Genomic DNA, 21,279 nt, shown 5'->3' on the forward strand with positions numbered 1-21,279 from the left:
ATTGATCAATTAGACTTTCAGGGCAGTAAAGATTTGAAAGTTAACAACAATGATGTTAACAACATTGCTCACTTTAACAAAGTTCTGGACAATCTGCATGGTATCTGCATGGTATCTACCAACTGTTACACATCAAGCTCAATATAGAACACGGACTAGTCCAATTTTGTTGAGACTACTGCCTTACCTCTCCAGAAGCAATGGACTCTCCAGGCACGAATAAGTCGGGGTAGACGTTGTGGACAAACCAACTGAAACTTTTACACTGGAGCCGTTCTCTTAAAGCCTTTCTCTCTGAGACGTCACCATAGTCACCCTGTGAAAAAAGGAATTAATACAATTTATAAAATGATAATTTTAATAAAATCCTAGAATGGCTATTGCTGTTGGATTCTGTTCTACAATTAAAATTTTGATAGAATACATGTTTGTGAATTGATCTAGAAAAACAGTCTGGCACTTTGATGAAAATTTGTACAATATCCGAGGTTGGAAAAAAATATTCGGTATTTTGTAATTAAAGTCAAACTTAACCTGTAATTTAAGGTGTAAAGAGGACACTTGATAGTGTGCAGAATAATTCATATTAACTTTTTTAATGAAGATAAAAGTGGTTTACAATAATTGTCAGAAGAACTTTGCCATCGTTGTGGGATTCAGTTTCAACTGTTTTTTCTTCTTATTTTAGTAATCGTGACCTTGACTTTGACCCTAGGGGCCCCAAATGCAATACCATGGAAGCTCTCCATAAACTCTTCTTAAAAAACAACTACCGGTATTGGTCACAGTATGAAAACCTTATTCAGTACCAAACAGTTACTTTTTTTAGTAATAATGACCTTGACCTTGACCCTTAGAGCCCCACAGGTCATCCCATGAAAGGCCTGCATAAACTCCTCCTGTATACCAAGTTTGGTCACAATATGTTGATCCTAACTTAAGATATTCAGTACAAACCATTCTATTTTTAGTAAAATACCTTGACCTAGCTTGACTTAGGGGCCAACTAGCCCTTAAACTTATCACCTGGCACAATGTGCCCTACAACTTTTACTTAAGTTCCTAAGTCAATCAGGGGCCATTATTTGTATTTAGGATAATATGGAATTATGTAACCTCATTATTTGAGCAGACGCCGAGTATGGCCTCCTAATTCTTCAAAAAGAGGAGCTATAAAAGGTATCAAAGAGTTTCCATGTCACATTTCGCTTCATTTGGTCAATAAATAAAGACATTCAAAGTTCATTTCATTTGCTTTTCTGTAGCATATTGGAAGACCCTCATTATCAAAAGAAAAACAATTCAGTATTGTAAAAGATCTAATTTGATAGTAATTAATCATGTTATGTGTTTTTTTAAACTATCATTGGTAGTTTTCAACAGCCCGTTAAAAGACCATTTTCTGGCTTAGAGAATCATTACAATGATCTCACTGGTATTTAATACCTTTAAAATCTAAGTTCAGGCATGTGGAAGGTGGACCAAGAAAACCTTAGAATACAATCTACATTCTCAGCCAAAAAAATTGCAGATAGGCATTTAATTATAAGTCAATCATCTGATACACACTGCCTGCGTCAGATTTTGCATTTACAATGTGCCAGCCAATGAGGTTGTATTCTAAGTAAGTTAGATGACCTGAAATAGATTTTAATGATTAAGAAAGGCTCGTTCGCTACATTCACTTCGCCCATTCTTTATCATTCAAACCTTACTTCATGTCATCTTACAATTACATAAAATCCAAATGTTCCCAGGTCAGCATTGCCAAACCGACTGTTATGTTATGTTAACAGTCATTTTCATTACTGGGAAAATGAAAAGCTTTCCAAATATCTCAGTTTTCTTTGACAGTGACTTAATAATGTTTTTAGTAGTTTTTATGGTTTTATTATTAGTTCTGCATTTTTGTTAAAAAATATGTACAAATTTTTTTTTAATCGGTTAACTTTTTAATGAGTAATTTGTCCAGACAAAATCAACAGACCAAAGGACAAGCTCACTCCTCAAAACTTTGTTTTGTGGTGATATAAAAAAATCACATCTTTTCAATTAAATTGAACCTAGAAATCAGATTTACACAAAAATCTCTTTTATTTTTCCATATCTATAAGCAATTCAAATTTCCATTTTAGCCTCATTCTTCCTTTAGAATAAATGCATTGAATATGAATACTGAAATATGCATTCATTAAATAGTTCATCAATTCTTTAGTCACATACGGAAGTAATTGCAGACGGAAATAATTGCTTCATCAAGTCAAACAATTGATAAACCACATAAATTGCATAAATGAATTATTCAGCCTGTTCAAACAAACCTTCCAAACATTGTTTTATCAAAATAGAAAGAATTTACATAAAAAATATATAAATATTATACATCAATATTTGACGTATTTCCGCAAAATCAGTTTGTGATTGACATATCCTTTCATGTTTAATTCACTTTTGATGTTCATATAAAAATAGACATCTTATCAAGCCTTCAAAAGCCATTACGCCTTCCGCCGATACTAGACATGTTCAAATCAACTGCAAATTAATGCCCACAATGTGTCAAATTGATGCACTGCAGTTGCTGGGGTTTTTTTTGCATGATTAACACATTTAGCCAGAAATGTTTCACCATGAATGATGAGGTGTATATTTGATTCAAGAACTAGATGTTTCATGGTCCAAGCTTCATACATATGACTCGATTGAAACGCACCATATCACCCTTTTCAAATGCTCATAGGCTCAGTTTTTGTTGCAACAACCTCTGGGGTGGTATTCAATATACAACTTAAGGTAACCTTAGGGTTATACATCATTGACTTCATTCACTCTATTGGTCAGTTATTAATAACCCTTAGGGTCATACATCATTGACTTCATTCACTCTATTGGTCAGTTATTAATAACAAGTAATCTGATTAACTACATTGTTCTTAGATCCAATTTAGACCAGTATTGAAAACAGGCCTGAGTCTATTATATTCAATATGCAACTTAAGTTAAGCTTAGGGTCATAAATAATTGACTTTATTTACTCTATTGGTTATAAATAACAAGTAATCCAATCAGCTACATCGTTCTTAGATCCAATTTAGACCAATAGTGAAAAGCAGGCCTGGGGCCGTATTCAATAAGCAACATTGATTGAACTTTAATTTTAGATTAGAAACTAAGTGCTTTGATTGGCTATTATATTTAGCTGACCAATAGGCTAATTGGAATCACTGAGGCATGTCTAAGAATAAGGATAAGATCAATATTGAATACTGGCCCTGGGGCCATATTCAATAAACAACTTAAATCAATCTTTAAGTTAAGAGTAGAATCAGAGCTTTTGATTGGACAGTAAAATAATATGACCAATTGACTGAATGGAATAACTGAGGCATGTCTAAAAAAGGATAAGATCAATATTGAATACTGGCTCTGACCATTCCATAATTCTTATTTTGACCAAAGAAAGCTTAAGAAGATCAAGTAAAGCCATGGGGCAATCATGAGTCACCATGCATAATAACTTAATGATAATAAGTTTAGCACAATCTTACTATAGTTTAAACTTTACCAATTTTACAACGATTGCGATGAAAGATATATATCAATATAGGCCAAGTCACTTTTGATTTTACCGAGTACTTGGAGAAAAACCACATGTCTAGCTTTGGTGACCACTAACAAAAACTCACATACGCCCAGGCCAGCATTTGAACCCGGAACACCTTGGTGAGAATCGAGTCAGCTAATCACTAAGCTAACGGGACAATCTACATATCATATTTGTGATGAATTTTAGAAATGTTGTTTCAGGCTCAATATCCTTTTAACCTGCTACTATAAAACGATTGTTTGAGTCAGTATGAATGAATAAAATAGCTAGTAAATTATTTGTGCATTTGGTGGCAAAAAGATTATTGTCAATTTAATGGAGTACATATTTTTTATCAGTTTTATTGTTTGTGGATCAGGGCTGCTTTCAGTTCATAGTGAGACAGTTATCAAAAAATCATAATATTACAGTCATTTCTTTATTACTGATAACCTATATTTTCTTTGAATAAGAAATCACAAGGGAACTTTAAAACAGTGGCCATGAAGATATAAAGAATGACAAGTTACTGGCTTTTGCAGACAGAACATCATAAAACTGTTATTTATTTTAAGAGATCTTCACAGATGCCAGGAAACCTCAAAAATTATGTGTAATATTTATTCTTGGAAACCAGACAAGTGGTTCCGGTCATGTGACCAGTGCTGAAAAGGTCATATGACCAGTTCTGGAAAAAAATGGATCCTCAAGATGAGTCACGTGCAACAATGCACCAATTAAGAAATATTACACACCATGTTTACTAATGCAACACCTTTCAGTGTGGTTTGGCTTTTTTTCTTCTTTTTTTGTTATCCAATCAAAAATAAGCAATTTTGGGTGTTATATTTCATATATCTTATGGCCATTTTCTTACCAAATTAATCTTTAAACATTAAAGCAATAAACATAAGGTCTTACCAAATCATTATTAAAGCGTTCGTAGTAATACTGTTTAAATTCGTCCATCCACACTTCAGCAAGTCGTATGGAGTTTTTCTTCACCACATTGACGCCTCCTCGCCATTTATACGGGGATCGCTTGCGGAAAATATGGCCGACGTGAGAACAAGGAACGATCTCTAATGTTCCACCACACATCCAAACCTGTAAAAGAGGCATTAAACTTACATTTTTTGTTCATTAAATTTTAACTTACTATTAAACAATTATGAAAATGTGGTCATCAAGGTCGGAATAACAGCCATGTGTTCAGTAAACGTGTTTGCGGCAAACGTTTGCTGTTTAGTTCCCCGAGCGCATTGTATGCGCTGTGTTGCAACCAGGATGCTGTACAAAACAGTTTCCTTATGTTTTGTAAATGCTCGCCCTGCACTGCAGGTTCATGTTGATATGCTACATGGGAAGCCGCCTGTGAAAATGAGTCCTGTTCTGTTGGAGTATGCAAATCAAGAACGAAAACAAAAATTAACAAAGAGATATATACATACGCAAATATGTGTACAATCACATTTAAGAACATTTTCAGAAATATGTAAAAAATGCCATGATTGCCTGAAAAAAGAGAAAAACTTCACTTTATCCCCACAGGACTCATTTTCAATGACAATGTCACATAACATATATATCTGTTCACAGTTTTCGGGTAATGATAAATATTCAAGCTATAACACAATGCAGAGAAAGGCAACGATGAAGATACAAGGCCAAGGCTATCGACAATATGCTAACAACATTTCTTCCACAAACATTGCATTATTTGTTGGGAACATTAACTAAAAAAAATATGGTCACATCAATTTTGGGAAACACATAATATCATTACAATTTTAGCAGATTGATTAACTTTGATAATAAATTGTCTGGCAAATTGAGGTCTTAACAAATTGGCAATCATGCTAATAGTAGTTTAAACATTAATACATCACTTGGCAAAATTTGAACACTGAGCCCCTTTATCATGGAAGTTCTCGAGTTATTTTAAAATCTCAATGCCAAGCTGAACTTCTTTTTTCACATTACAGCATGGTAAGATTTAAAAGCTATACATTTTCTTGTGCATGATGTTAATAAACATCTTTGCTTATTATTCTAATGGAAAATATTTTGAGTACACAAAATGTTCTCCAGTAATATCTCAAAGATAGTAAGTTGGACTTCAGTACAATTTTTACTGTTTTTTTTTTTTTTTCGATAAAATATTGGCGAAATTTTTGGTGAACATTTATAATCAATGAGAGAATAATAAAAAAAATAATTAATTAGTAAAACATGAAATATTGAATTATATGCTATGAGGATCTGTGTAAAAATGAGTTAAGACTGAAATCTGACTTGAGTATTTTTGTGATATTCGGGCCAAGCTTGGAAGAAGCAAATATTTCTTACTCAACACTAATTCAATATATTTTTTTCAAAACTGTTATGCCAGTTTAGGTAGAATCTATGTAGTATATGTTAAAGTGTTCATTTTGGCAATCTATAGAAAATGGAGGACAGTCAGGCCGAGATTGCTCGTGCTATACCAGCTCTGTATCCAGAGCTTGTTTGTATTCACCGTCAAATCTGCTCTTTACGATATGAAGCTAGGGTATATAAGGTAAATCCTCCATTACCATTGGCCCACAAATATATGAGGACACAAATGATTTATGCGACTTTCGATAGACACAATGGCCAATATATTTTTTGTTGACGTATTTCAACTCTCTCCCCACAATTGCCTAGGCTTTCTCATTACAGGACAGATTTTTTACTAGCTGACTGTATTGGATTATTTCGGAAAAGAGAAAAAGCATGTGCACTTACGCAAGTCCCACAAGGGCTTACTGTGAAATCATAAATATTCGTGAGACATTAATTTTCGTGGGTTTCGTGGGTTGGCTTATTCATGAATTCAAGATCCCAACGAAAATTTGACCTTTAATTCTGAAATCATAATGTCTATATAAAAGAGTATACATGTATATACATGGTCGCGGTATACAACTTGTAAGTACCTGATTAATTGTTTATTTTACTGTTAATATGGTTTATATATTTTTTAACTTCAATGATAATAAATTAAAGTCAAATATTAGTACTTGCATTCAGTTTTTTATATAACATTGCCACAATTTAATATTCAACCGCCTTAATGCCGCACATGTAAAACATGCTGATTATTAACCTCGTGTGTTTGAGCGTCACCACTTGATTTTGTTTCTTTGATCAAATACTTAATCGATTATTTAATTAAACACCCTTATAATATTTTTCACAGTTTGCCAAAACACATTCAATGGCTTCACTATTTTACATCCTTGATATGGGTGCACCCTTATTTATGACCCTTAATTTACCGATCAAGCAATTATAGACATGGGTATATGCGCTAATTGACATATTGTTTCATTGTAGTCTCATTAACTGTGTGACGTAGATGATACATAACACAATATCAGCCCATGGAGAATTTGCAGACAATATAAGACCGTAATTTCGGAATATTTATTTTTTTTTAAAAAGAAGAAAATCCACGAATTTTAGAATCTACGAAATTGTCCTTTTTCCAAAAACCAAGAAACATCAAGCCAACGAATATAAATGATTTGACAGTATTTTTTTTCCAAAACAGGAAAGTAAACATATGCACTTGCTTTAACAGCCCACAAGGACACTCATGGTTAATTTCAGTACACGTTTTTGACTAATTCATTTACCAGCCAGGGTTATAACGAGGACAAATCAATTACTTCTTTCATCAGTCTAGCTGGAAGCAGCTGACAAATTAATCCAGTCTTGTTTTCATGCACATGGGGTGTTTCTGGGATATTATGGCGAGACTTACAGCATTTAGTATAATATTATAAATGCCTAGTGCTCCCAATTTACTTTGGTATCATGTTTTTATGTATCATTAGAGAATGAACACCTGAGTATGTAAGTTTAAACCATAAACATTACAAACTAGCTTTTTTGGCCTTTAAAGACTGCAAAATACAGTTGAACCCTGTTAGCTTGAACTCCCAGGGAATGGTGAAATTACCTTGAACCTTGGGAAATTTGAGCCAGGCGGGAATGCTTACATTCAGTCGTAAGAAATCAGACCTTTACATTCAGTCCAAGCCAACAAGGAAAGAGAAAATCAAGCCAAGCCAGTTCGAGCCAACATGGTCGACTATAGGTAATATCCAATCTTATTTCAGTTAAATTGAGGACTAAATACATACTGTAATAATCTCATCTAAAATATATTACTGGTCATACAAGTCTGGTCCTTAAATTCTTTTCCAACAATTTTCACATTAACAATTTGACACTGAATCACTGAGGACAATGAAATAAAGGCTATGACAATAACCCAATACCAATTTTGTACAACCGCTGGCCCAATATTCCATGAATGTCTTGGGTCTGATTTTGAGACACCAGACTTAAAACTGCAGTTCTTGATAGTTTGCAAAATAAGTATCTGAGCATTTATAATTATAGGTTGCTGTAAATATCGCATATAAAAAGTTTATTGGTATTCATTCAAGTTGTGTCAATAAAACTGAAGCCAGTTAAAATTTGAAACATCCTGAGTTCCTCAAACATAGACTCAATAAATTAATGCATACTAATTTCTTTTAGCTTGATTGTGACAAAAGCTAATAGCTTATAGAATCACTATCAGGTCCGTTTTCTGCGTAGAAACCAGTACTATGTCCATTTTGAGAGGCCTTGAGCATTCAGTACTCCTGGTGGGGATCGAGCCCACAACCTCTGGCTGATAGACGGACACCTATACCACTAGACCACTCCCACCCTCAATACTCAATACATTAGTGAATATTGGCCCTGAGCTTTACCTCCGAGACAGGCTTATAACCTCACAAACAAATACCCTGCCTCGTCACATACCCTGAAAGACAGTTCAAGGTTTTCCCCGCCCCAGATGTCCATTCCTGGGTCATAAGCACCTAGCTTCTCAAAATACTCCCTCGATATTGAGAACAGGCCACCTGCCATAGTAGGGCTCCTGAAATGGGCAATACATTATTTTGTAAACACTTTCAGAGAAATATTGATAAATCTGCATTCATGAAACCGATACCAACTTTAAGCTCTGTCAATCATAAAATCTTGTAATCTCTCCTGTTAACATATATTACATTAGCATAGCTTTATATAGTAAAACAACTGCTTTAAGGTGTAGAACAGCCTCTTTTCAATGTGAGTATATGCAAGACCGCAACATAGATGCCATATGTCTAAAATTGTCGTGATCTATTTTGAATAAACAACTTTAACAGATGACTATTGATAGATGCCATTGTTGAACTTATCAGTCAATTTTTTATGATTATAAATAAGTCAACACCTAAAAAAAACACTTTAATTTAAACCTTCTGTAAAAGCAAGGCTGTAATATATGTCACAGCTTCATTTTGGAATTTGAAGAAATTACGCTTGAAGTTGAGAATTTTTGCTTCATTTTTAACAAAGTCAGGATTTTTTATAAATAACCATACAGGTTGAATATACTCAACTCTTCTTATGGGCTTTCAAACGTTCAACAACAATAAACAACAATACTTAAATAATACCTTTTATATTATTATTTTTTATAAAATTGGCTATTTTCATTCAACAAAAATCATACTTTTTGGCATTGTAAACATATTGAATATGGGTTATAAAAATAGCCCCCCAAAAACCCTGATCATTGATAAGTCTCAGTTTCAAAAACAATAAAGTAATTTCAACTCAATTTTAGAAATAAACTATTCAGAAATAATGTTTCCCGTCATTTTTTGCCAAGAGACATGAAAAGCAATCATCAATGTCTGTTTGAATGCTTATTTCCCAAAAGATTTGAAATTAATGTTGCATTGTTTTTACTTCATCCGCATATAAATCCCAGAACATATTCAACAGACCATTATTAATTCATCATCTATATTGAAGTGCATTATTACTGCCAGGACCTTTTAAGCATTCATAAATGTAAAAAATGTCCATCGGAAACCAATGGCCATCATTGGACAATAACATAATGAAACTGCTAACTTCATTCCAATAAAACCTGGCTGGTTTATTCTTTCCTAAAATTGTTGTTTTACAAGTAATTTCCGTATTATATTTCAAACACCAGCTCTTTTAACCTTTGCTTTTGAAAATAATATTTGCTCTTGAACAAGAGAGCCATCAGAGAATGCCAATCCAGAGGGATAACAATTTGCAGTAAAAGGACTTCCTAAGCACTATTATTTCATACTTATAAATTTCTGTGGAAAATTTTGTAAGATTTAAATATAAAAATATTGACATTCAGACAAAATTTCCCTATTACACAGTGTTTTCTGATTCAGTATCACACAGTGCCTAGTGCCTAGTGCGAATGTGCAAATCAACTTCCACAATACTACGCGAAATAAATAGGATGTTTTTTCGTCGAAAAATAATTGCCTAAATTGCAAAGAAAATTATAACTATTTTTATTTCTTAAAATACTTGGTATGAAATAAAGGTATTACAATATTTGTTAGTTGATCTGTGGGATTAAATCTTCTCTTTGATTGCGTAAAAGGTAAATGGCACTGGACCTTTGGTCTCGCGCGATATGGACTTTACGCAAGCAATTTGAAGTGAAACAATCTCACAGATCAACTGACTATTCCATTCATGCATTGCACCAAGTTTCATAAAAATAATTGAACTTTTTACGATGACAGGGGCTCTGAATGTTTATAACTGTCAATCCTGAAATAATAGCCTGGGGTCTGGTTAAGTATTAGGAATTCATACTCGAAGCCGAGTAAAGGGGCAATCACTGTACACTCCTACCTAACAGGTAAATAATCCTTGTTATTGCGTCGTTTCCGTTCGTACTCCGGGATGGCATGCCAGTTAAACTGCAGGTTCCAATCAAATCCACCAATACTTGTAGAGCGGGCATTCCCGTACTGGAACTTGAATGAGTCGTCTTCGATGACATCTATCACGGGACACACAACGTTGCTTTTATTCTCTGCAATTCTGTCGAGCAATGGTTCAATCCATCCTAAAAATATAAACATTCCATAATAAATATATAAGACTCAATTCTTGTAGTGGCTGTGAGTAACACAACCATGGCTAATCCTTTGGCCAATTTATTCTAACATCATTGCCAATTGCTGAAATGTACCCCTGTTGGGCATATAAAAATTAGTGACGTCATCAAGTGATCTGCTAAGGCCGCCTGGCACCTTTGTGTGGTAAAACTTCAAACAGTGTATCAAAAGATGTAACATTGGGTGATAGGCACGCCCATTTTTTCCCTAGACTCTATATACTAGAAATGCCAAAATGTACTAGCAGATGACTGTGAATTTGTAATGGTTTCATATCCGGCTAATAACCAGATGAGCTCATGAGCAGTAACGATTTTCATTGACTTTTAAGGTAAAATAATGTTTTTGACATCCAACTGAAATGAACATGGCTTGCAAGAAAAAGCAGTTGTTTGCATTCTATTGATGGATATTGGCCAGAAATGGAAAACAAAATGACAGTGATGACCCAAGAGATCTGAATAACCTAATAGTTTTGTCATCTTCGTTCCACCCAGCAATTTTGATGAGAATCTTGATTTTTAATTCTAATTTTCTTATTTCAAACTGTTATATAAAAGCAATCACAGTTATGATTAAATTTTGTTTGTTCAAATGTTGAAACGCTGGAGAACCTGCATTCCCCATAAATAATTTCAATAACTTGGGTAGTTGGTGCATTCACAGTATTAAACAATATCATCAAGCATGCCATTCCATAAGTAGCATGCAAATATTGAAATATTGTTGTAATTTATTGGCAGTTATAGTAAGGCTAATGTATAAGCAAACAAAGAAAAACAGTTTACAGTTAAATTATAAATACATTTATTCAACACATTTTTGACATTTATGATGCATTTATGATGTCTCTCAGATGAATCAGAATCATGACTTTAAATATCAATTGAGTGCTCAGGGCATAATGGACATAACACCTTTCATTTTTAAATGGAGTTTCACTCATCCTGCACCTAGCCCTAAAACTCACAGTCTTGTCAATCCATCAGATGATAAAGTCTTTAAATAAACCATAAAACACATCTTGCGACAAATGAGGAATTCCTTAATGACAGCCCATGCATTATGCATGCATCCATGATAATATATCAAACCCTTTTACTGATTAAATTAGAATAAATCATAATACAATTTGGAATGACACAGTAAAGTATGCAAATTTTATGAAACCCTTCTTATTTATCATTCCTATATTTACTCAATGATTATTCTGTGGCGTAACTAGCCTTGCTTTTAAGTTTATGATAGAAACTCAAATGGATAATTAAACTGTTTATCAATGCAATTGAATCCTGCTGATTCTCACAACTTAGGCATTTATGGCCGATGTCTGGATGTTAAATGCGAAAGGTTGATTCCAGTTTGATATTCAATTATCTCTTAAGGCTCCGTCAAACACTAAAAGCATTGTGAGAAGCAAGGGAAGTAACTATGGCAGTACTTGGTAACAAGTAGGTTCCCAAGACCAAAACTGAGAGGGTGCAAATTCTGCCCCCAACCCCTCTCCCTGTGATTACCAAAGACTCATTCATCTTCATCTTTTCCCAATTCCTGCATAACAACTATTCAACCATTTTGACAGTCTGTGTATGAAAAAGTGCCAATATCTGAATTTCTTATTGACGCGTACCTCGCTAGTTTAGTCATTGAAATTAGACTTTTGAAAGAATACGTAAGCCCAAATTCTTATACTATTGCGTGGCATCAAATTTTTGAACAAGCCCTGCTATATAAAATTCAGAATTTGAGCAAGCCCAGAAGACATTTTGCCAGGGCAGGGCTTGCAGGCTTGGGTTAATTTCAACCACTGTTAGTTCTCCTTAAAAAGCCACTGAATACAACATATGAAAAAGAGGCTTTTCAGCCTTTAACCTGGATCCAAATTATGATAGGTATCAGAGGCAGACACAATAAACACTACTTTAGAAAAAAACACCTCTTTTCTATAATATATAATGCAAAGAATTTGGATTTATCAATTTAGACTGGGCTTCTTCAGCATAATAATAAAAGACCAAATGAAACGGAAAATGACCCAAGCTTAAGTAAACAAGACAGACAGAATAGCTTAAAGATGATCCGAACCTGATTCTATAAGCCGAAGATGACCAGACCAATTACTTGCTGTATCATTTTGATAGTCTAGACACAGATTTCGATGTGATATCAGCTATGTGGTCTAACAAAATAGTAACAATATCAGGGAGTTTTGATAGATTCATTAAGCGTCAAGTGCTCCTGAGATTGCTACTTATGGGATCACTTATGTTTATCTGTAGAAAGTGATACCTTATTGTTTGGCATTTTTTATCATGGTCATTAATTTTGCCTCAGCTTATGTGATTTTCTTTTTTGCAATTAATGTTACAACTTGGCTTTATATAGGATATCATATGAGTGATTATTCGATATGGAATTTATCAAACAAGTAATCTGAAAATGATAAGAACGAGCCTCGATTAAATGATCATGAACGTTATATTTCTATATATAATAAATTATACAAATTTGATGGTCTACAGCACTAAATAAACAAAATAGAGCTATATACCGCACATAACTTGCAATGTTTTCATTTATTATGCCATGTTAAAAGTCATAATACTAGGTTTATATATATATCTAAAAAATATATTGCCAGTATTTCATGACAACGATCTCATTTATGATATAAGGAAACATGGGCACCTCAAGGCGATCACAGTTTCTTTACGACGAACAAAACATTTGATTGTAAGTGATGTTTTACAGTAATCAAATCAAATTGTTTTAAATCATTAGAAAAACAGCCGTGGACAAACAAACCTTAAAATAAAACTTACAGACAAGCCCTCTGATAAAGGGGTGCTTAAAAGTTATAATTTCGTACCTGCTGCACATTCGCAGTGGGAATCGAGGAAGGTCACAACGTCTCCCTTGGCCGCAGAGAAACCCAGCAGTCTCGCTCGTATCAACCCCTCGCGCTGTTTTGTACGCACGATCTTGACTTTGGGGTAGTCCTTGATGTAGTCTTCCAACTGTGTCTTCAGGAAGTCTGAATATTAAACAAATATACGGAATTAGAAAAAAATATTTTAAAGCTTCACTCTCACAGGTTTTGACAACTTTTTTTATTGTCTTGCCTTTGAATCAGTCAATTTGTGTGTAAATGACTGGAAACCAGGGATTTTATCGCTATTTTTTTTAAGTGTTAGTAACGCTTTTAGCCATAAAACAACTTTTGAACGTAAATATAAAAACTGCGATCTGATCTTTTGTCTGCAGCTAGTCTTATACCAATGGTTTACCGAGATTTACAGTAGGCAAAAATTGGCTCATTCGAAGACAAAAAATTAAAGTTGTCAAAACTGTCTATCTGTGAGAGTGCAGCTTTAAGGACGAAGACTGAAGAAAAAAGGTCCAGACTGGTTTACTTAATACATCAAAACTATGTTCAAGCCTTACATTAGTGTAAGATTTGCCCAGCTTAGAAAAAAGACAAATCCTATTAAAAACTGAAAATTATTATAAAGGGCATTTTCGGGGCAAGATCGATGCAATAAAAGCACTGTTATTTTGTTCTTGTTGTTTTCTCTTAATTTACACTAGATGGCAAATTTTAACGCCATATCTCAGATGAACCTATCTTCAGCAATGGGCAATGTAACTGTGAAAATAATTTAATTAAATATCAATGTGTAGCCTATGATAATCCAGTGTTCAGGCTAAATTATCAGCCGATGGGCTCACTTGACATATTCACATTTAATCATTTTGAAATGCAAAAAAACAACCAGAAATCCATTCAATAGATAACAAAACTGCAAAATTTCGACTGTGTTACAATCCTCTACATGTCTACAATTAATTTTCACAAATGTATTCATTTTTAAGAAAATATGAAATCTTTAATGTGGTTATAAATTTTATATTAGATTCTTTAGACATAATCAATTAAATCAAATTTTAAGGTGGAGTAAATCATATGACAAATCTTTCTTGATTAATATTTGAGAGGAATTATAATAATTTCAAAATTATATTTCGGTGCAAAAATGGCCTTCATCAACTAGATCAAGCAAACAGGACAGTAAAGCTCTATTACCAACTCTTACAGCATTTTTTTGCAAGGAAAACTATGGAATGTCTTTGTACTGGTCTACCAGTAAAGGCCTTCCATAGAAAACACTTCCCATACATTTGGAGGGAAAATTTTCATCAAAAATTACAAAAAAGTTTATTTAAACTTATAGCAATCATAAAGTGAGTGAAGCGATTTTTTATGCATGCTATTCCAATGCAAGAATATTGAAAGTCAATGTTCATTGCTCAATCTTAGGGAATTCCTATGATTTCTCAATTCCAATTAATGCAATAAAAATTCTCCGAAATCGTCAGCCTCTAATGAATTAATGATGACGTTATCCAACTATTTGTAATGTTTTACAAAAATTTTAATCTCATAACAATGAAATAAAGACCATAAAACAAATAAATCAACATTTCCAAATCCAACATTGTTTGACTTAATTTTGATTTATGGAGAAAAGCAGACTTCTAAAATTTAATAAGCACCCTGATTTATCTTTGCAAGTAATCCTCGGGAGAATTTCAGGATTTTTGCTCTCTCTGCTATAATTAAAGCATACCAGGATATCGTTCCAGAAAATTTCTCGTTAATTTCAACGTAAACGATTGTTTTTAAATTCCGTACTAAAAATCACTGTCATTTTTTTATTGTATGGAAGAGGAGTTTTGAATAATATATTGAAGTTTGGATAATATATATGTTCAAAAATATTAAAGTTGTAAGCTTTGGCAATGTATGCATTGAAACATTTAAAGTGACACTCTTATCCAAAATCAATACATACACATGTATAACAATCATCAACTTTGACTAATAAACCTTTAACAAATTACTAAATAATGCATTTATGGAAAATATATTTACTCATAACAAGATAGTAACAGTGTATTTGATAGCAGAAAGCGTAAAATATTAAATGATTGGTGAATGCTAAAAGATTTACTGTGATGATACTATAGTCTCATAAGGTCGAAATACTGTGTTTTTAATGCTCATTTCTTTCAAATTAAACTTGGTATCCTTCATAAGTATACCATTGTTTTCGACATTTATTCATCCTTTTTGGAATATTAAAACAATATCATTAATTGTGGCAAATCTTATCTGGGAGTAAGAATGCATCTTTAAAATAAAGTTATAAGGAATTAAAAGCAATACTTAAATAACGCTAAAAGCACAAGTTTTGATATTGAGAAGATTCTTAAATTACAAATTATATTCATAGCAAAGATTCCCATAACAACCTAGCTGCACTCAGGTAGCATTTAGTGTGAAATAAACCTAGATTTGTGTCACATCCTAGACAATGTCCCATTTTTATGCTAAGAAATATATGAAATTGCTTCAGTTTTTTCACATTTCGTTTTCTACTAAATTTCAATTCATGAGCACCACAACCTTTTCATTAGCACCACGAAATCGAGATATATTGCACCTGAAGCTAGTATAGCAAATAAAGTTATAAAATATGTAAGGAGGCAACCTTTTATAATAAAAAGCTACAAACATGTGAAGAAATTGCTTCTACCTTTTAGGTAAGATTACACTAATCTCAGGTAAGATTACACTAATCTCGTGAAAATCTAGATTTTTACGTTGTCAACATTTAGCTAGGGATCAAATATAAATAAAGCAGTAATTTGTGTTTTTTTCTAATTTTTTTCATTTTAAAAATGGGGAATTTCAGGGGCTATTTTTGGGTAAAAAAAAGGGACCAGCCCTTGGAGAAGAAGCTGGGTTATTGCATCGCTATGGAAATGAAGGGTTAAAAGGTCCCACTGGGGAGGCTAAAACTTGAACTTTTTGGTGCTAAAGCTTTGTTGAATTGATTGAGGAGTATGATTCAGTAAGTTTATTTGCAAACAGAGGTATCATTTGAGTAACGTTGGAATGAAAAATATTTGCTAAAATTTAGATCTCAAAGACTTTACTCAGGTTTTATTTTGGTCAGTTTTTCAGTTTTCTTCAAAAAAGCTATTGTAACTTTACATTAATTTTCTTGTTTACATGATATATGATATATACTAACTGAAGATTGGAAAAAACATCAAAGAGATCTCACAAACTAAATAAATATTTTATCACACACTATCATCTTCTTGTGTTAATGCATTTTGCCCATAAAGAGCCCCTTGGGTCCATATACCGGAAACCAAAATAGGATTTTTGTAGATTTTCGTATACCATTTCCATGGAAATAATGACAATTATTGAAAATTAAGATGACAAATCTTCCACTATGTTACTATCTGTTTGTTTAATTACCCCCTTTGGTAAATTGAGTTCCGTAATATCCGTATTCACAAAATATGGTCAGACAAGCCTTAGAATGAAGAAGCTCCATAGGGAACTATTGTTCAGATGCAATATTCGCAATATGGCGATATCTGCTTTATTTGGGGTTTTATATTTGCATTTATATTGAAATTTACCATACAATATTATCCAAACAGCCTTAGTTGTATTTATGACCATTTTCAGAGATAAATTTCTCATTGTTTGTAAAGCAGTCTGGTACGAAATACTGTGATAAAATGTTCCATCAGGGGTGAATCAATTCTAGCGCCTCGTTTATTTGACTGTTCAAATTTCCTTTTAGTTTAGATAAAAATATGGCCATGAAAGTTCCTATAAAATACCGTCTATATTTATAAATATTATATATGCATGGCAACTTCACACAAAAAAAGAAATCCAAAAAAATGGACATTATCATGTTTCTCAAAATCCTAAAATGTATCTAAACAATTTTTTTTTTCTTCTTTTTATCAATGAATCATTTTGCTGATGTTATATAACTGTCTATCCATTATCCAGTACTTGGGATAAATGAGCTTAAAGCTTCACACATTATATTTTCCAAGTTTGAAGTGTTTATGCAAACAAGTATTTCCAAAAATAAAAAGGCCACTCGCTCACTATAATAAAAGCTGCAAGTGCATTTTCTTGACACGATGTTGTTTTTCCTAAGTCCCTATGATGAAGACACGGGGCTTACTTGTAGTGTTTCATCCAGGATTGGCATGGTATTTTTTTCTTAAAAGAGCACAACTGTAATGCAACACAGTTAATAATTGTCAATCCTGACAAATAGCCAGTGATCTGTTTGAGTATGAGGGATTCATGCCCACAGCAGGGTAAAGGGGCTTAATTGTTTCCAAAGTCATTTATATTCATTTGAAGGTACTTCCGACTGTTTTCGATTAAATGTCAGAGCAAAAAAAATAATTTTACAACTGTACAATAGATTGAAGTAAAAAGACAGCGAGGCCTAAAGGGAAGCATATCGAGACAAAGCTTAAGTCTTCCTCTAGGTTACAACAGTTACTGCTTTTTTCCTTAAAACATGATGCAATATTCTTCTGTGACATTTTTCCAAAAATCAGATTTAGGGTTATTATATGGGCAACATGGATGTGAAACCTCTTGTATCTTTATATGAACAGTCTGACAATTACTTCCATCTTGTTAGTCCTCGCTGAGTAATAGCTCATTTTCTTTAAGGCCTAGTTTAAAGAATGTTTGGCATGATAGTTCCCTGCTGTACATCCCTTGTTTATTGTCCTCGTGTCTTCGAGTCGTTTGTTCCTGTGTATTTGTTTATTGGCTCAGGGCCATTTAGAGTTGACACTTTTAAAAAGAGTAGATAATCTCACTGTCTCACTAATACAATAAAAGTATAAACAATATATATGAATGTACCAATGCATTGATTAATTTGACTGATGGGAAACCTTTTTACGTCATAATTTGAGTAAAGTTTACCACCATTGTCATTTTTTGTCTGTAATTATTGCTATTAAATGGCCAACTAAAATTTTGCCTGACTTTGCTAGAAGATCAGATAGGTTTCATGAAATCTGGGTTTTGTCATTTTTATGCCAACACAAATAATAAATGTGGTTCTGCCATCATGATGTGAGTCATTATGATGGCAGAACCACACTTATTATTTGTGTTGGCCTTATATTTAGGCCCAAAGAAAAAAACTGATACTGAGGATGACTTAAAGCAAAACTTAGGTTCATAAGCGCAACAGTGTTTTAATAGACATTTGGAACAAAAAGTGTTAAAAGAAAAAAAATATGCATGCATGAAGCAAGTCACCAAACTTAATCAAAACAAACCTTTATCAGAAAAGTCGTCAACAAGGATGATCTCCCTTAGCAGCTCTGGGGGAGTTTTGTCGAGGACACTGTGAAATGTACGTAACAACACCGTCCATGCCTCGTTGTGGAAACAGACAACAACACTTGTGTCTGGGAGTTTTCTTCTGTATTTCAAAGTTTTGCACCTGCAACAGAAACAACATATAACATATAACATATAGTAAATGGATGGTTTAAAACAATATACTCTTACACAATAATTTTGGTCATAAGGACATGATTGTGTAGAAGAAAAAAGATATTTGAGAAATAGTCAAGTTTTATTGAATTGTAATGTGTTTAAGAATTGATGATGAAAGTTTGTTATAATATGTCAAACCTAAAGTGTACTAAAATGAGAAAAGTATAAAAAAAAAATGGAATGTTTTTTTTTTATAAATTTTGAACACAAATATTTTTTTAATAAAAGCAATTTCTAGTTTTTTTGTTATTTTGTCTGATTCAGCCTTAAACACGGCACTTCATCTCTATAATTTACAGCCAGAAATCAAATCTTCTTGAGAATAACCACAGAATAGCCTTTAGGCATAGGACCTAGACATATTAACACTTCTGTATGCCTAATTCAACAGGTCTTATTCGTCACACAAATTTCTTGGAAACAATTCTATGGAGCTGAAAATGTATAAATACAGAAAATGTTTATAATATGTATAACACGTTTGGTGTTTTTTAATGCGGTCAACTAAATAAATACCGAACTAATGTCAATTTTCTGCCATGACTTCTTCATATGGTTGACAAAATAATCAAAGTTAAGTATTTCTTTCTGAAAGGTTCCAATATCTGGCATACAGATCATGGACAAGAGTAAGAAAATGATGATACTAGTTTATCTCGACCTTTAAAAGTACACAGATTATTGACAAGAGGATATCAAGATGAGACTAGTTGATCTTGACTTTTCAAAAGAACACGGATCACGGACAAGAGGAGAATATGATGATACTAGTTGATCTTGACCTTTTAAAAGTACAGGGATCTTTGACAAGAGGAGAAAATGATGATACGAGTTTAGTACACGGATCATTGACAAGAGGATATCAAGATGAGACTAATTGATCTTGACCTTTCAAAAGTACACGGATCATTGACAAGGGGAGAACATGATGATACTAGTTGATCTTGACCTTTCAAAAGTACACGGATCATTGACAAGAGGAGAACATGATGATACTAGTTGATCTTGACCTTTCAAAAGTACACGGATCATTGACAATGGGAGAACATGATGATACTAATTGATCTTGACCTTTCAAAAGTACACGGATCATTGACAAGAGGAGAACATGATGATACTAGTTGATCTTGACCTTTTAAAAGTACAGGGATCTTTGACAAGGGGAGAACATGATGAGACTAGTTGATCTTGACCTTTTAAAAGTACAGGGATCATTGACAAGAGGAGAACATGATGATACTAGTTGATCTTGACCTTTTTAAAGTACAGGGATCTTTGACAAGGGGAGAACATGATGAGACTAGCTGATCTTGACCTTTTCAAAGTACAGGGATCATTAAACAGAAAAGTACTTGATGAGACTAGTTGATCTTGACCTTTTAAAAGTACACAGATCATTGACAAGAGGAGAAAATGATGAGGCTAGTTCATCTTGACCTTTTAAAAGTACACAGATCATTGACAAGAGGAGAAAATGATGAGACTAGTTCATCTTGACCTTTTAAAAGTACACAGATCATTGACAAGAGGAGAACATGATGATACTAGTTGATCTTGACTTTTTAAAAGTACAGGGATCATTGACAAGAGGAGAACATGGTAAGACTAGTTGATCTTGACCTTTTTAAAGTACAGGGATCTTTGACAAGAGGAGAAAATGATGAGACTAGTTCATCTTGACCTTTTAAAAGTACAGGGATCTTTGAAAAGAGGAGAACATGATGAGACTAGTTCAAATTGACCTTTTAAAAGTACACATATCATTGACAAGAGGAGAACATGATGAGACTAGTTGATCTTGACCTTTTAAAAGTACAGGGATCTTTGACAAGAAGGGAAAATGATAAGACTAGTTCATCTTGACCTTTTAAAAGTACACAGATCATTGACAAGAGGAGAACATGATGATACTAGTTGATCTTGACCTTTTAAAAGTATAGGGATCTTTGACAAGAGGAGAATATGATGAGACTAGTTCATCTTGACCTTCAAAAATAATATACAGATCATGGACATGAGATTATGATTAGACTAGATGACTCTGACCTTCAAAGATCTACAGATAATAAGCAAGAGAAAAACATGATAAAACTAGTTGAATTGACCTGGAAAATGTACAGATCATTAAAAAGAAAAGTATTTGATGGGACTAGTTGACCATGACCTTCCAAAATATACTTTGAGCACTTGCGTTTGAGGTGTCTTCACTGTATCAGCATGAAAAAACATCCACC

The 21,279-nt window shown here is 33.2% G+C and overlaps 1 protein-coding gene across 4 annotated transcripts in view; it reads right to left on the minus strand.

Annotated features, from left to right (window-relative positions):
• The window catches only part of LOC128229860 (polypeptide N-acetylgalactosaminyltransferase 5-like), a 96,274-nt gene that overhangs the window by 12,263 nt on the left and 62,732 nt on the right, over window positions 1-21,279 (minus strand). For all 4 annotated transcript variants that reach the window (XM_052941741.1, XM_052941750.1, XM_052941757.1 and 1 more), the window contains 6 exons: window positions 18,823-18,989; window positions 13,496-13,660; window positions 10,358-10,574; window positions 8,432-8,549; window positions 4,508-4,693; window positions 188-316 (listed from right to left, as the gene is read on the minus strand). In XM_052941741.1, coding sequence (XP_052797701.1) covers window positions 188-316; window positions 4,508-4,693; window positions 8,432-8,549; window positions 10,358-10,574; window positions 13,496-13,660; window positions 18,823-18,989 — 982 coding nt within the window. The remainder of the gene's footprint in view (window positions 1-187; window positions 317-4,507; window positions 4,694-8,431; window positions 8,550-10,357; window positions 10,575-13,495; window positions 13,661-18,822; window positions 18,990-21,279) is intronic.

This window comes from Mya arenaria, chromosome 1 (genome assembly GCF_026914265.1).
Source record: "Mya arenaria isolate MELC-2E11 chromosome 1, ASM2691426v1".
NCBI lineage: Eukaryota > Metazoa > Mollusca > Bivalvia > Myida > Myidae > Mya > Mya arenaria.